The 23801-nt window shown below is 40.7% G+C and overlaps 1 protein-coding gene across 6 annotated transcripts in view; it reads right to left on the reverse strand.

The window, feature by feature from the left end:
- Positions 1-1025: 1025 nt before the first annotated feature.
- The window catches only part of ZRANB3 (zinc finger RANBP2-type containing 3), a 305721-nt gene continuing 282945 nt past the window's right edge, over positions 1026-23801 (reverse strand). For all 6 annotated transcript variants that reach the window (XM_062186061.1, XM_062186026.1, XM_062186034.1 and 3 more), the window contains 7 exons: positions 23495-23586; positions 20892-20993; positions 19583-19725; positions 9268-9378; positions 7542-7944; positions 4064-4195; positions 1026-1750 (listed from right to left, as the gene is read on the reverse strand). In XM_062186061.1, the coding sequence (XP_062042045.1) occupies positions 1652-1750; positions 4064-4195; positions 7542-7944; positions 9268-9378; positions 19583-19725; positions 20892-20993; positions 23495-23586 (1082 nt within the window). In that variant the 3' untranslated portion in view covers positions 1026-1651. The remainder of the gene's footprint in view (positions 1751-4063; positions 4196-7541; positions 7945-9267; positions 9379-19582; positions 19726-20891; positions 20994-23494; positions 23587-23801) is intronic.

Consider the following 23801-nt stretch of genomic DNA (forward strand, 5'->3'; position numbering starts at 1 on the left):
GCCTGCCCACCGAGCCCTAGAGGACTTGGCCATTGGATCAGTCTGTCTTTATTTTTAGTCCCACAGTGCTTCATCTCAATGTGTCCCACAAGTGAAGTGGATCAGATCAGAGGAAGGCATGACACAGAGCTCTGAGAGCCGTCAGGAAGGGATGGGGAGGAGCCAGTCACTGAGTCCTGGCTGGCAACGGCTCGCTGCTCTTTGCAGTGTTTTTAATTGGTCACAATTCTGAAACCTGGCATGGAGAGAGACTATCTTCATGGATCATTTCACTTCAAACCATCAGATCTTCACATCTGAGAATGTGTTCCTTAGAATTACCACCTCGGTGTGAGCTAAAGAGCAAGCTCTGCTCCAGTCTGACCTACTTAGACCGCACTCTCACTTGCAAACACCCCACGCTGCAGGAAAGGCAGCTTACCAGGCTTCTCGGCTCTCAGCCGTGACAAATCCTATGTTACCCTGGAAATGAGGCAGAAAGCTGCAAAGAGCCTGACCAGCAAAGCAGAAGGGAGGCCAAGTCAGCCCAACCTAATCTGTGAGAGAAAGGATGCTATTTGATCTCACAGAATGAAACAGTTATGAACTTAATCATAACTCTGGAAGGAAACTTCATGATTGTATAATCTTTCTAAAAACAAACCGTCTATATTGTAAAACAACAGCTGTTAACTAAAATCAGGAAATGCGGCCACTAATGAGGTTTACATCCAAATACTGCTGCCTTCTGCGCCCGTCCTGCTTCTGTGGACTTGGATTCCGCGTGGCTCTGACCCTTCGCTCTCTCGATTCTGACATCGCTGGGCTAGCCCCTTGGTTTGTTTCATCACCACTCTTATTTTTTAAATGTCACTATCAAGTGCTTTATCATCACTGCCCTTTTTGAAAGAAGTACCATAAATATACTTTTAATCATATAAAATTTTAGAAACAGGAAATGAGGCCTAGGAGACAAAGGTGGCTGTGACACGAAGCCTATTTTTAGGCATTAAAAAAAAATTTAGAAATGAAGCTGAAGAGGCATTTTACATTTTTATTTTCAGTTGTTTAATATTTTTAGTTAATAACTTTATACAGGACTGCCAGATTATCTGCAAACATGATCAGTACAGTTGTCTTACTATCAAAAGTATGATTTATTTAATGTTTTGATACACAGACTATGTCCACAACGTGCCCCAGGCCCATTTTGGAGGCGTTCAGTGTCTTACACACTGAGCTGGCTGCTCACGCTTGGTTCAGAACTCCTGAATGATGATTTACCCGCCTAAGTTTTTCTTTTTTACAATCTCCCAGTTAGACCTATGACAGTCCAGAACGGATACTAGCCCAGAGCATTTTTCTGGTAATTAAGAACATATTTTTCAAGCATTTGCTATGTGTGACACAGTGATTAAGGCATATCTGGGGAAATGACAACTTAAAAGCTTGTGAGACATAGCTAGCAGTGTGCGTGAAATCAACAAGATTACAGGAATACTTAGCTTCTGTTAAGTACTTTCAAAAAGTATTTAACACTGAAAGTACTTAGTACACAACCAGAATCTGAATTCTTGATTTTCATTCTGAAACATTTTAGGCAGAAATGGAAAAAAAAATTGTGTTCAATTCTCCCACATGTAAACCATTTGTCATCCATTCACAGAATGTTCTACTTCTTTACCAAAAATCGTGTGATGTCTGATCCATGCTTTGATGCCAGAGATTGTCTTCTCACCTGACTTCTTTCCTTGGCTTGTCTGGCAGTTCTCTGAAAGGTAAAAAATAGGCATGTATACACAGTGGGAAAGGCACTGACTGCAGAAGCCATACACGTGTGCTTGGTTAGTATGGAAAAAAATCTATAGTCACTATAGCCACTCCCCATTTCTTGCCATGGGGGTCCCAAACCACAAGGCAGAGTGCCTTAGCAGCTTAGAGAAGTGCACTGTGGTCCCAGTGCATAAGGGCCGGAGAAAGCATGCAACTACGGGAGATGTTTTGTTACCCAATGAGATTGCGAATCTCTAATTTGTGGACGAGGAGGCCACGATTCTCCTTAGCCAAGTGCAAATTTAATTTTTTTAAGATTTATTTATTGGGACCTGTGCTGTGGTATAGCGGGTAAAGCTGCTGCCTGCAGTGCCAGCATCCTATATGGGAGCCAGTTTGTGTCCCGGCTACTCCACTTCCAATCCAGCTCTCTGCTGTGGCCTGAGAAATCAGAAGATGGCCCAAGTCCTTGGGACCCTGCACCCTCGTGGGAGACCCAGAAGAAGCTCCTGACTCCTGGCTTCTGATTGGTGCAGCTCCGGTCAACTGGGGAGTGAACCAGCAGATGGAAGACTCTCTCTCTCTCTCTCTCTCTCCCCTCTCCTCTCTCTCTGCCATCTTGGCCCATCTGCTCTTGGGCCATCTTCCACTGCTTTCCAAGGTATATTAGTAGAGAGCTCCATAGGAAGTGAAGAAGCTGAGATTCAAATGGGTGCTCACATGAGATGGTGGCATCGCAGATGGCAGCTTAACCCACATCATCATGCCAGCCTCTCACTGGTGCAATTTTATGGGTGTTAACTGTTGGGATTTGGGAAGTATAAATGAGTAAGGTCCTTGGGAAACACTTTGGAGATGAATTCCAATATATCCAAGTTTAAAAAATATATATTAATTTATTATTTGAAATGCAAAGTGATGTAGAAAGGGAAGAGACAGAGAGAATTCCAGCCAATGGTTCATGCCCCAAATGCCTATAACACCCAGGGCTAGACCAGGCCAAAGCCAGGAACTGGAAACTCCATCCAGGTCTCCTCCATGTTTGGCAGGGACTCAAGGACTTAGGTCATTATTCACTGTCTTCACAGGCACACCAGCAAGAAACCGGATTGGAAACGGGAAAGCTGGGACTGGAACCAGCACTCCAATATAGGATGCAGGCATCCCAAGCAGCTTAGCTTAGCACCACAATGCCTGCCTCTATCTAAATATTTCGACTTTTTTTTTTAATATCTGAGAATCTATCTTAAGGAATAACCTCAAAATGTAGAAAACAATTTTGTTCACAAAAATGATGCGTAGTGGCATTATGTATAAGAGCAAAAAAATATTAAACAACTTAAATATTCTTCAGTATGAAAATGGCTTAGTAAACTGGGGCAGAGATTTACTTAAGAGAATATTATGCAACCATGTTAGGGGATATACATCATGAATGGCTGGAGGACATGGGAAAACGCTTACATTTTGCCATAAGTGAAAAACTCTGGCTATGATGTTGCACACTGAAAATAGGTCTCTTTTAAAGGTATCCGAGCAGGGAGGTCCTGCTATATTTTTCAGTAGTGCCTGCTAAAAATTCATCCACTTTTGAGTGTGGCCACCGCCAGTCAGTGTACTTGGTGAGGCCAGCCTGTGGGGCCCGAGGCTGCTGGCCTTCAGGGGCAAGGTTGGTGGCCTGCAGAGGATGGTTCCCTGGACCCAAACAAACAAACAAATCTTTTTTTTTTTTTTTTTTAAAGTAAATGTCTCACTTGTTATCATTACAAAAATTAATCCTAGTAGATAAACAAAACTATGCCATTTTTTCTCTCTCTTTTTACACAGCAGTAACTGCTCAGAGATGTGCAGGGTTAGTAGTTTTCATGCTTTGGCCAGCAGTGCAATCTGTGCATGTTGAGCTGAGTTGGTCCTTGAGATAATTCATCACTGTTCTTAGATATTTCAGGACAGACTTGAGCATGTGCAAATATGAAAATCTGTGTCACTGCCCCAATTCACAAAACCTCGTTTGAGGCTCTGGGTCTTTCAAGACTGTGCAATGCAGGAGTTATATTCATTTTTTCTACATGGTGAAAATGTCTTGATTCCAGAATGCATGAAAAGGGAGACGGCTTCTCTTGCATTCGTGACTGAGAACTCACACAGGCCTGGAGCTGACTGGCAAGTGTTGGGCGACACAAGGAATCAGCCGTATCCTGGATCCCAACCCAGAGGTCTTGCCTCACCCACCAACCTTACACATCTACACGCACAATTTTCCATCTGATGTCTCAGCATGGAGTCATGGCTGTCTGCAAGCTCCACTGACCTCTTTGTGACAGACCGTGCAGAGAGTCTGCAGGTTGTCCAGTGAGCACTGTCCGCCGCCCCCGTACACAGGCTTGATGTGATCCACCTGCCAGAAATGTCCTTCCCCCGGGTTCCTTATCATTTCATTTAGCTGCAATAAGAACACGAGATCAGCAATTTTCAACACGCACTGTAGGAACTGTTGGTTTTGTATTGTGCAATGATGTTTATACAGCAAAACCATGGGGAAAAATACATTAGGATGGCTTTTTATAGCTTTTATTTCAAGTGGAAAAAACCCTCTAGGTTAGCAATTTGAAAGCAATAAAATGTGTTTCTGAAAGTTTTTTTCCCTTTACCTAACCCATTTTAAAAGACTTAAAAGCAAGTATAAAATACCAAGACCCTTGACAGATTGATAAAAAAAAAAAATGTTTGTTTCTGCATCTTCCTGTTAATTTCTATGCTCACTAAGCCAACACTGAGGAAAGAATAAGGAGACTGGAAATTTAAAGCTTCTCCTAATATTACTGACTCAAATAATCTTGCATTGTTGACCTAAATGCATTTTTACTATACCAACAACAGTTTCATATTAATAGCTATCACCCAGAACTCTTATTCTATTCATTAGAGAACTTTTCAAGTCACATAGACTGTAGTGAAATTTCTAGAACAACCCTCTGAAACTTGCATATTTGGAATAAACAAAGATGTCCACTTAAAGTAGGCAGTGTTTAGGCCAGTCCATATAGACACATTTTATATTTAACCAATGATGACCTACCCTAAAATAAGATGTATTTCAACATTCTGCCTGAGGGAGTAAAAGAAATTCAAACTATGGCAGTGTACTTGTTTAACTATCACAAAGATGAGTGTGACACTTGTTTATATTTTCTTGGCTTTGGACAAGGAACAAACTATAACCAACGTCATGGTTCCTGGCCGTGAGGCCCCATGGGTATTTCTAAAGAACTCTGAAGAAACCTTGTCAACCATTCGGACGGTACAGGGACCTGATTGAAGGCGCTGGTCTGCAAGGAGCTCTGAGAGGCGTCAAGTTGGAGCCTGACCTTTGTCTTGTATTCCTGACTACCTTCCTTACTCTGCTGTACTGAACTTCCCAGCTTCCGTTAGAAGATACATGCTAATTTTTTTTTATTTTATTTTTTATTTTTTGACAGGCAGAGTGGACAGTAGAGGGAGACAGAGAGAAAGGTCTTCCTTTTTGCCATTGGTTCACCCTCCAATGGCCGCCACAGTAGGCGCACTGCGGTGGGCGCACCGTGCTGTTCCGATGGCAGGAGCCAGGTGCTTCTCCTGGTCTCCCATAGGGTGCAGGGCCCAAGCACTTGGGCCATCCTCCACTGCACTCCCTGGCCACAGCAGAGAGCTGGCCTGGAAGAGGGGCAACCGGGACAGGATCGGTGCCCCGACCGGGACTAGAACCCGGTGTGCCAGCGCCGCAAGGTGGAGGATTAGCCTACTGAGCCGCGGCGCCGGCTCACATGCTAATTTTTTAATTTCAAAGTTGACACTGTAAGAAGCAACAAACAATGGCAGTCTGGTGCCATAAACAAATGGCATATTGTTAGGGAATAATCCATGGTGGTTCTGCCTTTGTAACTGATTCTCTCTCTCCACTTCGATGGGCTCAGTGATCCCAATAGTGTATATTTTTCCTAGCAATTGTATGGCAACTCACTTTGGGCCATTCTCTAATACCCTAAATTCATGCCGTGAAAGAATCACTCTTCCTCTGAGCTCTGCAGTTTTGAGTGTCTATACCATGTTACTTCTGCATTCCTGCACAGGTGGCTCTCGGTATGAGCTGTAGCCATTTCATTGTGTGTCTTCTGAAAGCTTCCACACTACGGTGGCAGACAGTAACTGGAATCTGGTTAACAACACTGGGATGTATATGCCCCTCACTGATTAGATCAAAAGATCTTTTAGGAGCTCTGGATATTAATAGGGAAACAGTGAATTTCTCAGGCTTTCAAAAGCACGTGAATTTATCTTTGCAGAAATGCTATGAATTCTTTAAAATTTAGCAATACTAGGTAAATAAAAATACATAATTTATCTAACTGGCAGAAATTTATAGATATTTCAGTGGGCAGAGTGTGGTAAGAAATCCTACAGGCAAGCGATCCAGTTTCTTCAAGAATCAGTGGTGTAAAAATAGGGATGAGGGGCTGACACTGTGGTGTAGTAGGTAAAGCTGCCACCTGCAGTGCCAGCATCCCATATGGGTGACGGTTCACCCAGTCTGGGCTGCTCCACTTCCGATCCAGCTCTGTGCTATGGCCTGGGAAAGCAGGAGAAGATGGCCCAAGTCCTTGGGCCCCTGAACCTGTGTGGGAGACCCAGAAGAAGCTCCTAGCTCCTGGCTTCGGATTGGCCCAGTTCTGGCTGTTGTACCCATTTGGGGAGTGAACTAGCAGATGGAAGACCTCTCTCTCCCTCTCTCTTTCTCTCTGTCTCTGCCACTCTATAACTCTGCCTTTCAAATAAATGAATAAATCTTAAGAAAAAAAACTAGGGGTGAGATGCTATGGTATATAAATGGAGCACAGGGGCTGGCGCTGTGGCATAGTGGGTAAAGCTGCTGTCTGCAGTGCTGGCATCCCATATGGGTGCCGGTTCCAGTCCCGGCTGCTCCACTTCCGATCCAACTCTCTGCTATGGCCTGGGAAAGCAGGAGAAGATGGCCTAAGTCCTTGGGTCCCTGCACCCTTGTGGGAGACCTGGAAGAATCTCCTGGTTCCTGGCTTTGGATCGGTGCAGCTCCAGCTATTGCAGCCAATTGAGGAGTGAACCAGTGGATGGAAGACCCCTTTCTCTGCCTCTCCTTCTCTCTGTGTAACTCTGACTTTCAAGTAAATAAATAAATCTTTAAAAATAAATAAATAAATGGAGCATAAGAAGCACAATGACCAAATACAATATGTGGGTCATATTTTGAGCCTAATTTGAACAAACTAACTGTAAGAGGACATGTATGAGACAATCTAAAATTCAAACATGGACTTACTGTAATTAAGAAATTGTAATTGTGTTGAATGTGATAACATGTTAGCATTACATTTAAAAGAAAGAAAGAAGTAGAGAAGAAAGGTTGGAATGAAGGAAAGAAGGAAGGGAGGGAAGAAGGGAGAAAATGAAGGAGAGAGGGAGGGAATGAGGAGGGGAAAGAGGAAGAAGTCTTTACCTGCGTGAAATGCATAGTGAAAGCAGGGGTGAAATGAAATGTTGTGTGAAATTGCCTTTAACATATGCCAGGAGAAAAAAAGAAGTGAGACAAGGGACTGATGAAAGCAAGTGATGAAATGCTGAACATTGTTAAGCTGAGTGATAAGTATATGGGTTCATTATTCAATTTTTCATTTGTATTTGAAAATTCCAATACTAAAAACCTAAAAAATCAAATTAATGAGCCAATATTCATTACTGAGTGCAGTGCTGCCTTCTGACACACAACTGTAAGTTACCTGTTCTAACGGGAGCTTTGACGTCCAGGTAGAATCCAGGAGATTCTTCCTCTGACTTTTAGGAGCATCTCTCAGACGTAAAAAGAGTTCTTGTGCGTTCACATGACACAGCTGACACACACCATGTTCAGTTTCAAATACTTTGGCTCTCAGGTAACTGTTATTAGATCGAATCCAAAACTCTTCCTGACATTTGAGAGAGCAAAACCGTGAATCCCAAGCGTTTGCTTTACACTCTGGCTTAGTGTGGCAAGTGGGATGCTGACAGCGGAGGCAAAGTGGATTTCCTTCATTATCCACAGCTTGCAAATAGCCTTTGGATGTAGAAGGCTTCACAGTGAGATCAGCTTGGGCGGTGCAGGGATTTAGATATGGGACACAGGCTCCATCTTCGAAAAAATTTCTATAATGGAACAAAACATTGAATAGGTAACTAATGAACAATTAGTCTAAATAGTCATTGCTTCCTATAAATGTCTTCAAAGTTTCTCTATTGAGAAACAGTAAACAAAGGGCCTATAGATTTTGTGATTCAGTGTGGAAATAAAATGGCTATAGTTGGCACTCTATATTCCATGCCAAGTGAAGGAGTGAGGTGTTAAGAAAATTAATTTGAATACAAATATGCCACCTCTCTTAGGAATTTACAAGCCTTTATGTTGAATAATCAGACTTTGAAACATCTGGAGAAATTAGAAAATGCTTCTGAGGCTGGGAAAGCACGGGCTAATATAAACCTCCAACTAGGGGCAGGCGTTTGGCAGGGTGATTAAGCTGCTGCTTGGGATGCCCACGTCCCATATCAGAGTGCTTAGTTCAAGTCCCAGCTTCTCAGCTTCCAGTCCAGATTCCCACTAATGTGCACTGTTGGAGGCAGCAAGTAATGGCTCAAGGACATGGGCCCCTGCTGCCATGTGGGAGACCCTGAATGAGTTCTAGCCTCCTGGCTTTGGCCTGGCCCAGCCCTGGCTGTTGTGGACATCTGGGAAGAGAATCAGCAGATGAAAGATCTCTCTCTACCTGTCTCCCTGCCTTTCAAATAAAATGAAAATAAATAAATAAAACCACAACTAAAGCTAAATGCTACCCTGTTCTCTAACTATGTCGGGTCATACACCTCTTTAGGCCAGAGAAAGCATTATGAGTTCTCTCTTCTGGCCCTGATAGCTTAACAGAAACAGACTCTTGCAGCCATAAAATGACAGTAAAGTGGCTGACAGTGCTGATAGGAATAAGAACATAAGATAGCTAAGGATTGTGTCCTATAGGTAATTAAAACTAAAAATGAAAAATAATAGGGCACGTGCTCAATGTGTTGGAGGAAAAGAAAAAGTTACCATAATCAATTATGTTGAAAAGTCCTAAATGGGAAGTAACATCTGCCTTGCTTATTTTCCATGGTTGGTTTCTAGAAGGAGTGAAAGAAAGACTCATAACAGAAAGAGCTTAAGATTGGGGAGAAGGACCCAGCTTTGACTTAGGTCTCCTGGCATCTACCTTCCTGACTTGGAATGGGTCACTTGGGCTACAGGGTCTCAGGGTCCTTTTTCATCTCTAATTTTTAAGATGAGGAGATCATGTATGTGCCTTGCAGAGTTGGTAGGACTAAGGAGCTGCTATATTGTGAAAGCTCTCGGTAATCCATAAAGCCGCCACACAAATGTGAGGTATTATTACGATTAACACATAAATTTAAAGGAGCAGTCTTAGCACACTGTGTCCTTACTTTGTGGAACGATCCCATGGCCTGGATTCCTTTGTGATCAGCCGGACATGGCCCCCTTCATTCTTCACCTTGTCCATCGAGGCTATGGCAACATCTTCTTTGGTTATGTATCTAAAACAATCACATGTTAAATAGGTATCCTCTCTCTCACATAAGAGTTTCTCTATTGAATCTTCACAGAGCTCCTTGCAAGAGCACTAAGAGAAAATGTGAAGTACAATTCTATTCACTGTGCCAACACTAAAATTAGGAAATGGAGTGGTCTCCCTTTACATTGCTGTCTGTCATGTGGAAAATACTTGTCTGTTCCAAGTTAGTTTTCTGAAGGTTTATTTTTCTGAGAAAACCAAGAGTCATTCAATATCCTTTGGACCAATTTTTATTTAGGGGAGCAAAGGAGTGAGAGAAGGAATAAGAAATGATCAAATATGTGCGCAAGTAACAGCCATAAGGAAACTGCCTGCCAAGCTGTGTGGAAAGTCTCTCACTGTGTTTTTACCTCCATCAAGTTTCTCCAAATCTCTTTAGTCAGTTACAAGCCCATTTGGGTAAAGGGATTCTCATTTTAGTTCACCAGGTTCAATCAAATATTTTATAATCTCAAGGTTATTCCCATTTGTATCAGCCGACGCAGAGTTTATGGAATCTTCCACTGAAATAAAGCCACTCTTGATGTAGGATTTAGAACCTTATTACGCAACACTATTAAACTGCACAATGGTTTGGGGACTGGAAGGAAAGAGGCAAGTTACTCTAATTAAAGGTGATGGGGGAATTTAAGTAGGTGAAATGCAATTACCCAATTAACTCCTCCTAATTAGCATGGCCCAGTTACTCTGGTATTTACATTGACTGTACATTTTTTAAAAAATTAGTTTAAATATGTATTTTTTTATATTTTTGAGTACTTCTTCATCTGGTAGCTTGACAATACAATTGAAGTCCAATCATAATGGAATTGTGCAATTATAGGTAAAATTAAAAAATTTTCTTTTATGTTATTAAGGTAGATTTAATAATAAGATCTCCTTTCCATAAACTACCTTATTAATTTTGTAATTATTTTCACATGGTTCCAAATTTAAGAAGCGCACAACAGTGTATAGGGTGAAGAGTAAGTTTCCTTTCCATTTCCATAGCTCTTTTGCTCCTCTCCCAAACTACTGCTGTTGTCTGGGGTAACAGATATATCAGCTTTTGGTAGATTCTCTTGGGAAAAATTTATTTTGCAATAGGCATTGTGGTGCAGTAGATTAAGCTGCCGCTTAGGATGCCAGCTTCCCAAATCAGAGTGCCAGTGCCAGTCCTGGCTCCTCTGCTTCAGATCCAAGCTAATGCTCCTGGGAAGGCAGCAGATGATGCCTCAAGTATTTGGGTCCCTGCCAGTCATTGCAGAAGATCCCACTGGAGTTCCAGACCCTTGGCTTTAGCCTGGCCCATCTCTGGCTATTGCGGGCATTTGAGGAGTGAACCAGCAGATGGAAGAGCTCTCCCACTCTCTCTGTCACTAGGTCTAGCAAATAAATAATTTTAAAAAAAAGTTTATTCTTTCTGCACACAGTTGCAAACTTTTATTTTTGTATTTTTATTGACATATAATTAACATACCATAAAATCCCCCAATTCAAAGTTTGCAATTCAGTGTATTTTAGCATATTCACAAGATTGTGCAGCCACTACCACTATCCAATTCCAGAACAGTATTACCCCTAAAAGCAATCTGTTACCAGTTTGCACTTATTCTTGAATATAATTTTTATTTTTGGAAATGAAAATGAAGCATAAAGACTAATCTTTAGCACTCCTCATGATACCTTTTGTTTTTGGAAAAGAATGATAATGTTGCAGTCACACTGATCTTCCTCTTGTTCTTTTTACCTAAACAAGTATCTCAGAGATCTTTCCATACTATGATGCACAGAGTTGCCCTATTATTTTTAATGGTTCCATATTATTACATTATTTGGATAGATCATACAGCTAACCAGTCTCTGATAAATGGACATTTGAGTTGTTTCCAATTTTTGCTATCATCACAAAAATTGCTACAATAGATATCAGTATATGTGACAGCTTGTATCCACTGAGTATACGTAAAATCAGTCCCCAGAAGTAGGATTGCTGGGTCAGAGGTCTTGGGTGCTTTAAATGTGAGCAGATTTTGATAAACTAGGCTGACCATGTCCATCAGGGCGGGAGACTGCTGTTTCCTCACACTTTTACTGGTAATTAAAAAAAAAAAAAAACTTCTCTGCTGGGGAGCATGTTTGGCCGAGGGGTTGACACCAGCGTCCCATGTTAGAATGCCTGGCTCCTCATTCCAGCTTCTCGCTGTTGCAGACCTTGGGAGGCAGCAGCGAGAACTCAACTGGGTCCCTGTCACCTATGTGGGAGACCAGGCTTTTGCTGGGGCAGACATTTGGGAAGTGAACAAGTGATGGGACCGCTCTCTGTGACTCTCAAATAAGTAAAAGAATTTTTAAAAATTCTCTGTTAATAGTGATAGGCATCCCATTATAGTTTTACGTTTGCATGTCTCCTATTAAATGTAAGGAAGGATACCTTTTCATGTGCTTCTATTTCCACTGTGGGTCTTCAAGCAAAAAAGAACTTAAATAATAGTGAATTCTTTTAACTTGGCCTTTTAGTTCCTAAACTTCCTCCTCACCTCCCCATCCCACTCACTAATTTCTTCAACCATTTTATTCTCTTGACAAAAGTACTTTGTTAAAGTATTTCCGTGGATTCTAAATGAACTCCAACGCTTCCAAGCTTTGAGGGGTAATGAGATGTTAAGTCTTGCCTCAGGTATTATTCAATGTTTGAAAGCTTACAAACTGAATTCAGTAACTTTAAAAGATGCTGAGAAATCTAGTCAGAGATTTAGGAACCAAAAATAACTTTTTGCTTTCCTACAAGAAGCTGAAGCACAAGTTTTTGGAAACCACGAGAAACAGATCTATCAATCCCAAAGAAGAGAGTTGACAGCTTTTCAAACTTTGTGGCAAGTTGCCAGAATTTAATTTTCCACTGAGGTTTGCTAGGAAGTTCATGTAAGTATACTGACTCTCAAAAGGATTATGATAATCCCAATTTTGGCAAACAGAGAAGGGAGAATGTTGTCTATTAAACTAATTCGTGGATTAGGGATGGGAATGGCAGATGGGAATTTCTGCAATGGGAGAAGAGTGTATGTTGCAAAGTGGCTCACATCAACAAGCACCACGAACACGTCTGGGTTGCTGGCCAGCTTTGGAGATCAATGGTGGGTAGAGGGTAAACACTTGGCCTTCTAAACAGGACAGGGCTCTAAGTGACTCAGGCCTGCTCCTGAAAAGTGGAACTTACTCAGGAACCAAAACAATGGTTGGTGGTGAGGGTTCCATTCACAATCAAGAGTGAGATGCTCAAAAGCTGACTGCAAGCTCTGAGCATGGATGGGCGTGTGACCTGGATAATCTGTTTGTGGACACTAAGCCACTGCTTTCAGGGGAATCCTCATAGTTGTTTCTATGTCTTCTTTTGGAGCAATAGATGAATTCTGTCCACTCCTGCCTAGAAAATGTGGCTGTGGGTATTCTGGAAACTTAATGGGGGATGGGTGGTTTCAGTTTTCAGAATAATGTTTTTCCTCTTATTTCCATGAACCTGGGCTTTCCAAGTCTGGAGGCTGTCTGGTTCAGTTTTTCTACAAAGTAAACTAACACCACAGTGAGAGGGAAAGGAATTCAGTGTCTACGCAATCTGGACTCTGACTTGCAAACTGTGAAATAACAGATATGTGTTCTAATTTCCTAACCTTGGCCAGGTGACCCTTAAAGAACTAGGGGCTGGTGTTGTGGTGTAATGAGTACAGACACCACTCGAGATGCTGACTTCCCACATGGGCGCAGGTGCATATGCCAGCTGCACCACTTCCGATCCAGCTCCCTGCTAATGGCTTGGGAAAAGCAGTGGAAGATGGTCCAAGTACTTGGGCCCCTGTCTCCTAGTTTTGGCCTGGCCCAGCCCTGGCCATTGTGGCCATCTGGGGAGACTGGGAAGAGAACCAGTGGATGGTAGATATGTATCTCTCTCTATCTCTGTCTTTTCCTCTTTCTCTGTAATTCTTTCAAACAAATATATAAAACTTGAAAAGAAATTTGATTATTTCATCTACTGCCCATTAACACAAGTTATTGGTCTTAATATATCATCTACATACAAATTTATAAATAACACCATATATCTGACTTTGGTTGATATTCATTTTATGAATTACTTTTGCTTCTGCACATGATTGACCACCTTTCTTCACAGGTACTTTAAGTGGTAATCCTTGTGTAATGTAAAAGAAACAATGGGGCATGTCTAGAAATGGTTGGAGTGGTCTTTTAAAAAATGTTTAAGTCCTTGGCCCATTTCTTAACTGGGTTGTTTGTTTTGTTGTTGTGGAGTTTCTTGATCTCTTTATATATTCTGGTTATTAATTCTTTATCAGTTGCATTATTTGCAAATAATTTCTCCCATTCTGTTGGTTGCCTCCTCACTTTCTTGAGTGTTTATTTTGTAATACAGAAGCTTCTCAATTTGATGTAATCCCATTTGTTAATTTTGGCTTTGACTGCCTGTGACCCTGGGGACATTTTTAACTCTTTGCCTGTGCCAATGTCTTGCAGGGTTTCCCCAATGTTCTCTAATAATTTAACAGTATCAGGTTGTAGATTTAGATCTTTAATCCACTTTGAATGGATTTTTGTGTAAAGTTAAAGGTAGGGGTCGTGCTTTATACTTCTGCATGTGGAAATCCAGTTTTGCCAGCACCATTTTTTGAAGAGACTGTCAATCCTCCAGGGATTGGTCGAATATAAGTTAGTTGTAGATGTTTGGATTGATTTTGGGTTTTTCTACTCTGTTCCATTGGTCTATCCATCTATTTTTGAATGAGTACCAGGCTGTTCTGATTATTACTGCCCTGTAGTATGTTTTGAAATCTGGTTTAGTGATTCCTCCGGCTTTGTTTTTGTTGTATAAGATTGCTTGAGCTATTCGAGGTCTCCTGTGCCTCCATATGAATTTCAGCATCATTTGTTTCTATATCTGAGAAGAATGTCTTTGGTATTTTGATTGGTGTCACATTGAATCTGTACATTTTTTTCAGAAGAATGGACATTTTAATGATATTGATTCTTCCAACCAATGAACATGGAATAATTTTCCATTTTTTATATCCTCTTCTATTTCTTTCTTTAAAGTTTTGTAATTCTCATTGTAGAGATCTTTGATATCCTTGGTTCAATTTATTCCAAGGTATTTGATTTTTTTTTTGTTTGTTTGTAGTTATTGTGAATGGGATTGATAGAAGTTCTTTTTCAGCCATGGCATTTTCTATGTTTACAAAGGCTGTTGATTTTTGTGCATTGATTTTATCTCCTGCTACTTTACCAAACTCTTCTATGAGTTCTAATAGTCTCTTGGTGAAGTCTTTGGATTCCCTATATATAGAATCATATCACCTGCAAATACAGATAGTTTGACTTCCTCTTTCCCAATCTGAATCCATTTGATTTCTTTTTCTTGCCTAATAGCTCTGGCTAAAACTTCCAGAACCATATTGAATAACAGTGGTGAGAGTGGGCATCCCTGTACCAGATCTCAGTGGAAATGCTTCCAACTTTTCCCCATTCAATAGGATGCTGGCCATGGGTTTGTCATAAATTGCTTTGATTGTTTTGAGGAATATTCCTTCTATACCCAATATGCTTAGAATTTTCATCATGAAAGGGTGTTGTATTTTATCAAATGTTTTCTCTGCATCTATTGAGATAATCATATGGTTTTTCTTTTGCAGTTTGTTAATGTGGTGTATCACATTGTTTGATTAGCAAATGTTGAACCATCCCTGCATAAGAGAGATAAATCCCACTTGGTCTGGGTGGATGATCTTTCTGATGTATTGTTGGATTCTATTGGCTAGAATTTTATTGAGGATTTTTGCATCTATGTTCATCAGGGAAATTGGTCTGTAGTTCTCTTTCTTTGTTGCATATTTTCTGGGTTTAGGAATTAAGGTGATGCTGGCTTCATAGAAAGAATTTGGGAGGATTTTCTCTCTTTCAGTTGTTTTGAATAACTTGAGAAGAATTGCAGTCAGTTCTTTAAATATCAGGTAGAATTCAGTAGTAAAGCCATATGGTCCTGGGTTTTCCTTTGTGAGGAGGGTCTTTACTACTGATTCAATTTCTTTCTTGGTAATGGGTCTGTTTAGGTTTTCTATGTCTTCATGGCTCAATTTAGGTAGGTTGTATGTGCCCAGGAATCTACCAATTTCTTCTAGGTATCCCAGTTTGTTGGCATACTGTTTTTTGTAGCAATTTCTGATGATTCTTTTTATGTCTCTGGTGTCTGTTGTTACATTTCCTTTTTCATCTCTAATTTTATTGACTTGGGTCTTCTCTCTCCTTTTTTGGTTAGTTGGGCCAATGGTGTGTCAATTTTATTTTTTCAAAACAAGCAACTCTTTGTTTTGCTGATCTTTTAAATTATTTTTTTGTTTAAATTTTGTTAATTTCTTCTCTAGTTATAATTATTTCTTTTCTCTTACTAGTTTTGGGTTTGGTTTGCTGTTGTTTTTCCTGATCCTCGAGATGCATTGATAGCTCATTTATTTGGTGCCTTTCCAATTTCTTGATTTAGGCACCAATTGCTATAAATATTCCTCTTATCACTGTTTTTGCTGTATCCCATCATTTTTGATTTGTTGTATTGTTGTCTTCAGAAATTTTTTAATTTTTCTTTTGATGTTTTCAATGACCCACTGTTCATTCAGGAGCATGCTGTTCAGTGTCCATGCATTTGCATATGTTCTAGTTATTTCTTTCTTTCTTTCTTTTTTTTTTTTTTTTTGAGAGGCAGAGAGGATAGTGAGAGAGAGAGACAGAGAGAAAGGTCTTCCTTTTTGCTGTTGGTTCACCCTCCAATGGCCGCTGCAGCCGGCACATCGCGCTGATCCGAAGCCAGGGGCGAGGTGCTTCTCCTGGTCTCCCATGCGGGTGCAGGGCCCAAGCACTTGGGCCATCCTCCACTGCACTCCCTGGCCACAGCAGAGAGCCGGCCTGGAAGATGGGCAACCGGGATAGAATCCGGCGCCCCAACCGGGACTAGAACCTGGTGTGCCAGCGCTGCAAGGTGGAGGATTAGCCTGTTAAGCCACGGCGCAGGCCCTAGTTATTTCTGAGTTGCTGGTTTCCAGCTTCATTCCATTGTAGTCTGAAAAGATGCATGGTATGATTTTGATTTTTTTGAATTTTCTGAGACTTGTTTTATGGTCTAGCATGTGGTCAATCCTAGAGAAGGTCCCATGTACTGCTGAGAAGAATGTGTATTTTATAAACGTAGGATGAAAAGTTCTGCAATTATCTGTTAGGTCCATTTAGTCTAGAGTGTTGATTAACTGCTGTTTCCTTGCTGATTATCTGTCTGGTTGATTTGTACATTGCTGAAAGTGTGGTATTGCAATCCCCCATTACTATTGTATTTGATTCTATGTTTCCCTTTAGGTCTCTTAACATTTCTTTTAAATAGCCAGGTGCCCTGTAATCAGTTGCATATATGTTTATAATAGTTACATGTTCCTGTTGAATTGATCCCTTAATAATTACATAGTGCGCCTCTCTGTTTCTAACAGTTTTTGTGTTAAAGTCTGTTTTGTCTTATATTAGGATGGCTACACCAGCCTTTTTAAAGTTTCTGTTAACATGGAATATCTTTTTCCATCCTTTCACTTTCAGTCTGTGTGTGTCTTTGTTGGTGAGATGTGTTTCTTGTAGGCAGCAAATAGATGGGTTTTCTTTTTTAATCTATTCAGCCAGTCTATGCATTTTAACTGGAGGGTTAAGGCCATTTACATTCAAGGTGACTACTGATAAGTAATGACTTTGCCATGCCATTTTTCCATAAATATTCCTATTTTTTACTTTGGATTTCCTTTCTACTTTTCCTGGAAGATTTCCTTCCTTTATCTTCGTCTGTAGTTATGACCATGTTTCTGTGTTTTTGTGTGCAATAAATCCTTAAGAATCTTCTGCAGGGCTGGATGGGTGGTGACAAATCTCTCAGTTTCTGTTTGTCATGGAAGTACTTTATTTCACCTCCATTTGTTATTGAGAGCTCTACAGGGTATAGTATTCTGCGTTGACAGTTTTTTTCTTTTAAGACTTTGACTATATCTTGCCATTCTTTCCTAGCTTGTAGGGTTTCTGATGAGAAATCAACTGTGAATCTAATTGGAGATCCTCTGAAAGTAATCTGGTGTTTCTCTTGTGCACATTTTAGAATCTTTTCTTCTTATTTTCCTGTGGAGAGCTTGATTACAATGTGTTGTGGTGAAGATTTTTTCTGGTCATGTCTATAAGCGGTTGTATGTGCTTCCTGTACTTGGATTTCCATTTCTTTCTACAAATTGGGGAATTTTTCTGTTATTATTTCACTGAAAAGCCCTTCTATTCCTTTCTCTCTTTCCACACCTTCAGGAGCTCCTAGAACCTGTATGTTGGGTTGTTTGATAGTATCCTCTAGATTCCCAACAGTTTTTTTTAGTTTTCTAATTTCTTCTTCTTGTGTTGGGTCTGACAGTATAATTTCCTGTGCTTTATCTTCTAAGTCGGATATTCTTTTCTCTGCTTCACCGATTCTGTTGTTAAGGCTTTCCAGTGTTTTTTTTATTTGTTCCATTGAATTCTTCATTTCTAAGATTTCATTTTGATTTCTCTGTAATATCTTAATTTCGTGGGAGAAATTTTCTTTCATGTCATGTATGGATTTCATTAGTTTGTGCATTTGCTTCTGCTTACTTCTAAGTAATCATGTGATCAATTTTCTGAATTTCATTTCTGGCATTTCTTCAATCTCATCATCTTCACAATCTAGTACTGAAGTGCTGTGTTCTTTTGGGGGTGTCATGTTGTGTTCCTTATGCTTGTTTCTTGAATTGGTGCATTTGTTATTTGGCATTTGTGGAGATACTAATTGGTTTCTTCTTCTTCTTCTTTTTTTTTTTTTTTTTGCTGTGGGGGCTTTTACCTTTGGACTATGTCTGAGTGGAGTGTCTAGTTAGGGAATATCTAGAGGTGTGTGGTGGGTATGGCCAGGGAGCTCTGTTCAGTACTCCAGGTAAAGGGCATGTCTGAGATGACACACTGAGGTTTGGCATGGTAAATCCTTTTTTTTTTTTTAATCAGAGGGGAGGTTTCATCTTGTCTGTTGGCATAGACTCAGCCGAGCTCCTCTCTATCCCTAGTGAGTATATTATTTGCTTGCTCTGCCAAAAAGACCACACAGAGGTTCTGTGCAGTCTTCAGTGTAAGCTTAGATTCCCCAGCAATGTCCCTTGTCAGGTAACCACAGAGCCCTGATCATGTGGAGCCTCCTACAGTGACTGCCCAGTGTCTCAGCCATATCCTGAGTTCTCCCATGCAGCCTCTGTGTTTTCACAGTCCTGGCACACAAGCCTCCCACAGTTACGAGCACCAGCCCCATGTCTGTTCTCCCTACCAGACTGAGGAGTCTCTACTTGACTGGTTACTGGGCATGGACACAAACTGGCTCAGCTGTTACATATGTCCAAAATGGCGCCTGCTCTCTATCAGCTTGTTACAGAATGCTTTTGCAGGGTGATCAGGGAGAGAGAAAACATGCCCTCCACCTTTGTTTTTTCTCTTCTAGTTTGGCAGCTACATTATTCCCATGGGACTCCAAGCTGGATTCCCTCTAGGCTTTTCCTATAGCTTTTTTGCCAGTGGCTTGGGCTGCTGCAGTCTGGCTTTACCTCACTTTCCAATGCTGGTGTGGAGGCTCTCAGCTGCTGGGGACTACGTTATCCTCCCACTCCGTGTAGTTACACTGTGTTCCTCCAATTTATGCAGTGTTTACTCTGCAGTTTTCTCCCTAACTCTTCCCTGAGACTTCACTCTTTACACTTTTTTAAAACTATCTTCTCCTAGACTTGAGCAGCAAGCTCCCTCCCTACTCTGCCATCTTTGCTCTGATGTTCTAAGAGTGAAATGTCTTCCTGTGGTTAATAATTGTACCAGGCGTGGCTGGTCAGTGGTCAGCCTCTGACAATGAGCAGGGCTCATGGTGAGCAAGATCTGAAAAACTTGATCTCTTCCAGCAAATTTGATAAGATTCTAAATATCTAGTTGTGTTATTATGATTTTATGTATAGTACCCTCTTAACTTACTAGGATTTCATCAGTGGTTCTAAGGTGACTTAGACTCTTTGTAGAAATAACCATGAAAAGTAATACAAAATAAAAAAAAGGATGGTAACCCCTACCTTTTGGTACTATCTTGTTTGGTTTGTTGCTTCGAGATCTCTTCCAAAGCAAGGATTGGGCTACAGAACAGCTGCCCATTTTTCCTTATTATCCTTTGTTTCATGGCAGTTAGACTACTCCATTCTCGAACAAACCTTAAAATCTGGCAAAAAATGATAGAATAAAAAGAGTTAACAGCTCACCAGACATCTTCCTTTGAAAGTGAGGCTATTTACATCACGAGAAAACTGATGGTTTCTTACATCCCCAAAATAAACTTAGAGTTCATCAACTTAAGGTTTTTTTAAATTTTATGCAGCGCCCATATCTTTAAATTATTAATCGCCAGTTTTCAAGAGATCTCTTCCAATCCAAAGATTCTCTAGAAGCAAATTTCAGGACACTCGATGCCCTTAATGTGCGTAGGGTCCAATAGTGATGAGATCGATGGATGCCAAGAAGCATGCACTCCACCAGCAGTCAATACAAAACTAGTCTTGGGGACAGCAGTCCTGCAGTGGTGATACACTGACAGTGTCATATCTGAGAACTGCTTTGTATCTGATCCCTAAGTTATCACAGGAAAAAAAGCCAGCAGTAAATCTGAGACATTTTTATTAGGTTTATCATTACTTACTGGCCAGTTACAAATAAATGGCTATTTTCTGGGAATCTGAGAGCCAGGATTAGATGATACTTAAGAAAATAGCTAACTGCTAAATTTTCCTTTAACATGAGTGCTGCTGACCTATGGACAATGCTTCATTTCAGCTTGAGAGGTTAAAAAAAATCATTATTTTCTTGTAAAAAAATGTTACCCTGCATGCTGGGTCCATCTCTGTACATGATGATCCTTCTTAACAGTAATGATAAATTAGTCATAGACTAGAATTAAGGCCTCCTTGCAGGCTCTTGGCCGGGAGCTATACACTGGTGATTCTGACAATGAGCTGGGAGTCACCCAACATGGTATCATCCCTGCTGTCTGAATTTGTCACTGTTAGAACTTAGCCCTAAAAGATAAAATGTGATGCTGTCAAATACAAATATCACAGTTGCTAATCCTGTGAATGAGAAATTAAATGAGGTAAGAATGATTCTATCTGCAGAACAGCAACTCTAGGTGTGATCGTTTGCCAAGGAAACAGATTTCACATTTATTCTTAGCAATGGGGTAATTATTAGGCACTGCCTAGACTAATGAAAATGCAAGCAGTGATGTGACTGCAACAGAACACAAAGTGTTCTTCTATTAAACTAAAAATATCATTAAAATTGCTCAATTTTATTTAAAATAAATGAAACTATTTTACTTAAAAGTATTCTTACCAGTAAACGATTTTGTTTCAGCTGAAAACTTGCTGGTAAATCTTCCCAAAGGTCTAATTTTATATCCAGAGGGATGAAATTACAGTTCATCGGTTTTCTGTCCTGATTATAGATTAGGAAAATCAGTTTGTCTGTTGTAACTATTTTAAAAGAAAATAATTATATTATGGCATACAATGCCCAGTTTCTTAAAAGATAAACCATGGTGGCACATTCTAGACAAGAGCCCACCCAACATGGCTCCCTGGAGGTACTGGGAGCTGAGCAGAGGAAGCATGCTTTCCGTCGTTCTCTGTGTTCTTCCAGTGCCCACATCAAGGCCAAGCCTCTGCCTGTAGCCTGGGATGCCCTGTCATACTCTTCTCTATTGCCTAGTCTTGGAAACAAACATCAAACCAATGCAATTTGTACATTGCAAATCAATACCAAAGAAGACTAGATTCTCAAAATTAGTAGCAGCAGAACTACTCCCACATTCATAAATAAACTTCTTTATAATCCTTGAAAGTACGTCTCATATCAATGTAGGTCATCATGAAATAGTCTGAATTGCTCTCCCCAAACTAGCTGAGATTCCTTTTCTTTGTTACAGGAACAAAAAAAGTAAGGAGACGGAAGAAAGAACTATTCTAGCGAAACTACAAATTTGCTACCCCAACACAATGCGGCAATGTTGGTCCCACAGCACTAATGCTAATAGCACCACTTGGAGAGGAAGCAGAACCGAATTCAGGTCCCAACAATCAACACGACATCCTGAAATCTAGGAATAAAAAGTAACCCTGTACAAGGGTGTAGTCAATTAAACAGGAGTAGAGGCTATTTCTTTAGTAAAGGGGAAAAAGAATATGAAATCTATTACATCAACAATAGTTGGATCACATTCTAATGCTCTTAGCAAAAAAGAAACTTTATATTTTTCATAACCACTTTGAAAATAAAACACACAAAAAGTTGCTATACATTGATTAAAAGTATAGATATGTGGTTGTAATATATATTTCTTCTTTTTTTTTTTTTTGACAGGCAGAGTGGATAGTGAGAGAGAGAGAGAGACAGAGAGAAAGGTCTTCCTTTTTGCCGTTGGTTCACTCTCCAATGGCCGCTGCGGCCGGCTCATCGCGCTGATCCGAAGCCAGGAGCCAGGTGCTTCTCCTGGTCTCCCATGCGGGTGCAGGGCCCAAGGACTTGGGCCATCCTCCACTGCCTTCCCGGGCCATAGCAAGGAAGAGGGGCAAGCGGGATAGAATCCGGCGCCCCAACCGGGACTAGAACCCGGTGTGCCAGCGCCGCAAGGCGGAGGATTAGCCTGTTAAGCCACAGCGCCGGCCTCTGTAATAGATACTTCTAAATTGTGATTTAGACTTGGGATCTTGGCTGAATGAAGAGTTTTAATATTATACAGAATGCTAAATATCTATTACTGCTCTTCTTTTTAGGGGGTATCATTTAGGCAGTAAATTCTATCCAAGTTTCTATTTCTAGTCTTTAGTTCAGCTCTTTTAGGGTGAAAGGGAAAGCTTTCATTTCAACTCTGCTCCAGCTGTGAAAAGACATGCCAACATTCATCTGCTTAGGGTCTCATGTTTAGAACATGACAGTCACAGAATGATAACACTGTAAGTAGACATACAATTATAAAAGAATAGCCCTAAAACACATTTTAGAATATTAGAGATGCCAAGCAGGTGAAGTGGCCCATGCCACATAGGCGGGGAGGCAGAGTCAGAATATAGGCCAGTGAGTCTTTGCTGCAGTGAGTCTTGGCAATAAGCACATGTATGCTCCCACCAGAAGGCTGCAGGTTTTCTCTCTGTGTTCTCCCCAAGGGGAAAAACACTGACCAGATTAACCAGAAGACAGAGCTTTCACTGTCCAGAGTGAACAGTCGAAAGAGTTTAAGACCTTCTCAATTCCTGCAGTGCTCTTCTAGTACCTTCCTCTTGGCTCCTCCACATTTAAGCTCCTTTTCTGGTCCTGCGATGGCCGGAGAAGCAGAGACTGCAGCTCTTGCTTATGAGGGGAGGTAGCTCAGGCTTGGAGATGCACAGGCATCCTTGGTGCACCCCAGTCTGGCTCACCACATCTCCAGGCTCCACAAGATGACCTGGGGTCTGTATATCTTTTCAAGTCCCTTTGTATTACAAAAACTTGCTAGAGTTTATTCAACAAGAGGACAGGTGGGTTTAGGCTCCTGTAAAGGTTTAGGCTACAAATGATCAAGGCAGGAGCTAAGTCATTATGGCCAGGCGCAGTGCTCAGCGTTCTACAGAAGTCAGCTCATTTCAGCCAGGCAACAAATCCTCCCCACACTTTACAGCTGAAGAAACTGAAGCACAGAGCATTTAACTAATGTGTTTAGGATTACACAGCCAGTAACAGATTTGAATTGGTGCAGTCTGGTTCTGAAGTCTGTGCTCTCAATGACCATGCTGTTTTGCCTTTATTTATCCTTAGACTTAATATAGGAATTTGAGAATTTGCTCTATAGAGGTGAAGAACTAGATGCCCATCTAATTGTAAAGGAAATTAAATCTCTATTACAAATAAAAAAGGATTTTTTTTCCTAGTGTTTCAAGACACAAAATCAGCATGATGCTTACCTTAGTGTAGAGGTGAATCCGGTCAGTATTCTTACTTGCACAAAACATTAAGGTATCATATACTGGCAATGTGTCTGTGCTCTTCAACTGCTCTAATAAAGAAGACAAAGGAAAATGTGAATGCTTATCTACCCTCTATCCAAAACAGCTTATTTTAAGCTTTTGCAGGTTAGAATGGTGAAACAGCTTTCAAAAATATCAATATATTTGACAAAAAGTTTGTATCTGGACTTGAAATAAAAGTAGCATGATAGGCTGTCTAACAATATATTGGCTTATTTGGTAACCAGTTGCTTGACTTTTTTGC

The sequence above is a fragment of the Lepus europaeus genome, chromosome 1 (assembly GCF_033115175.1).
Source record: "Lepus europaeus isolate LE1 chromosome 1, mLepTim1.pri, whole genome shotgun sequence".
Lineage (NCBI taxonomy): Eukaryota > Metazoa > Chordata > Mammalia > Lagomorpha > Leporidae > Lepus > Lepus europaeus.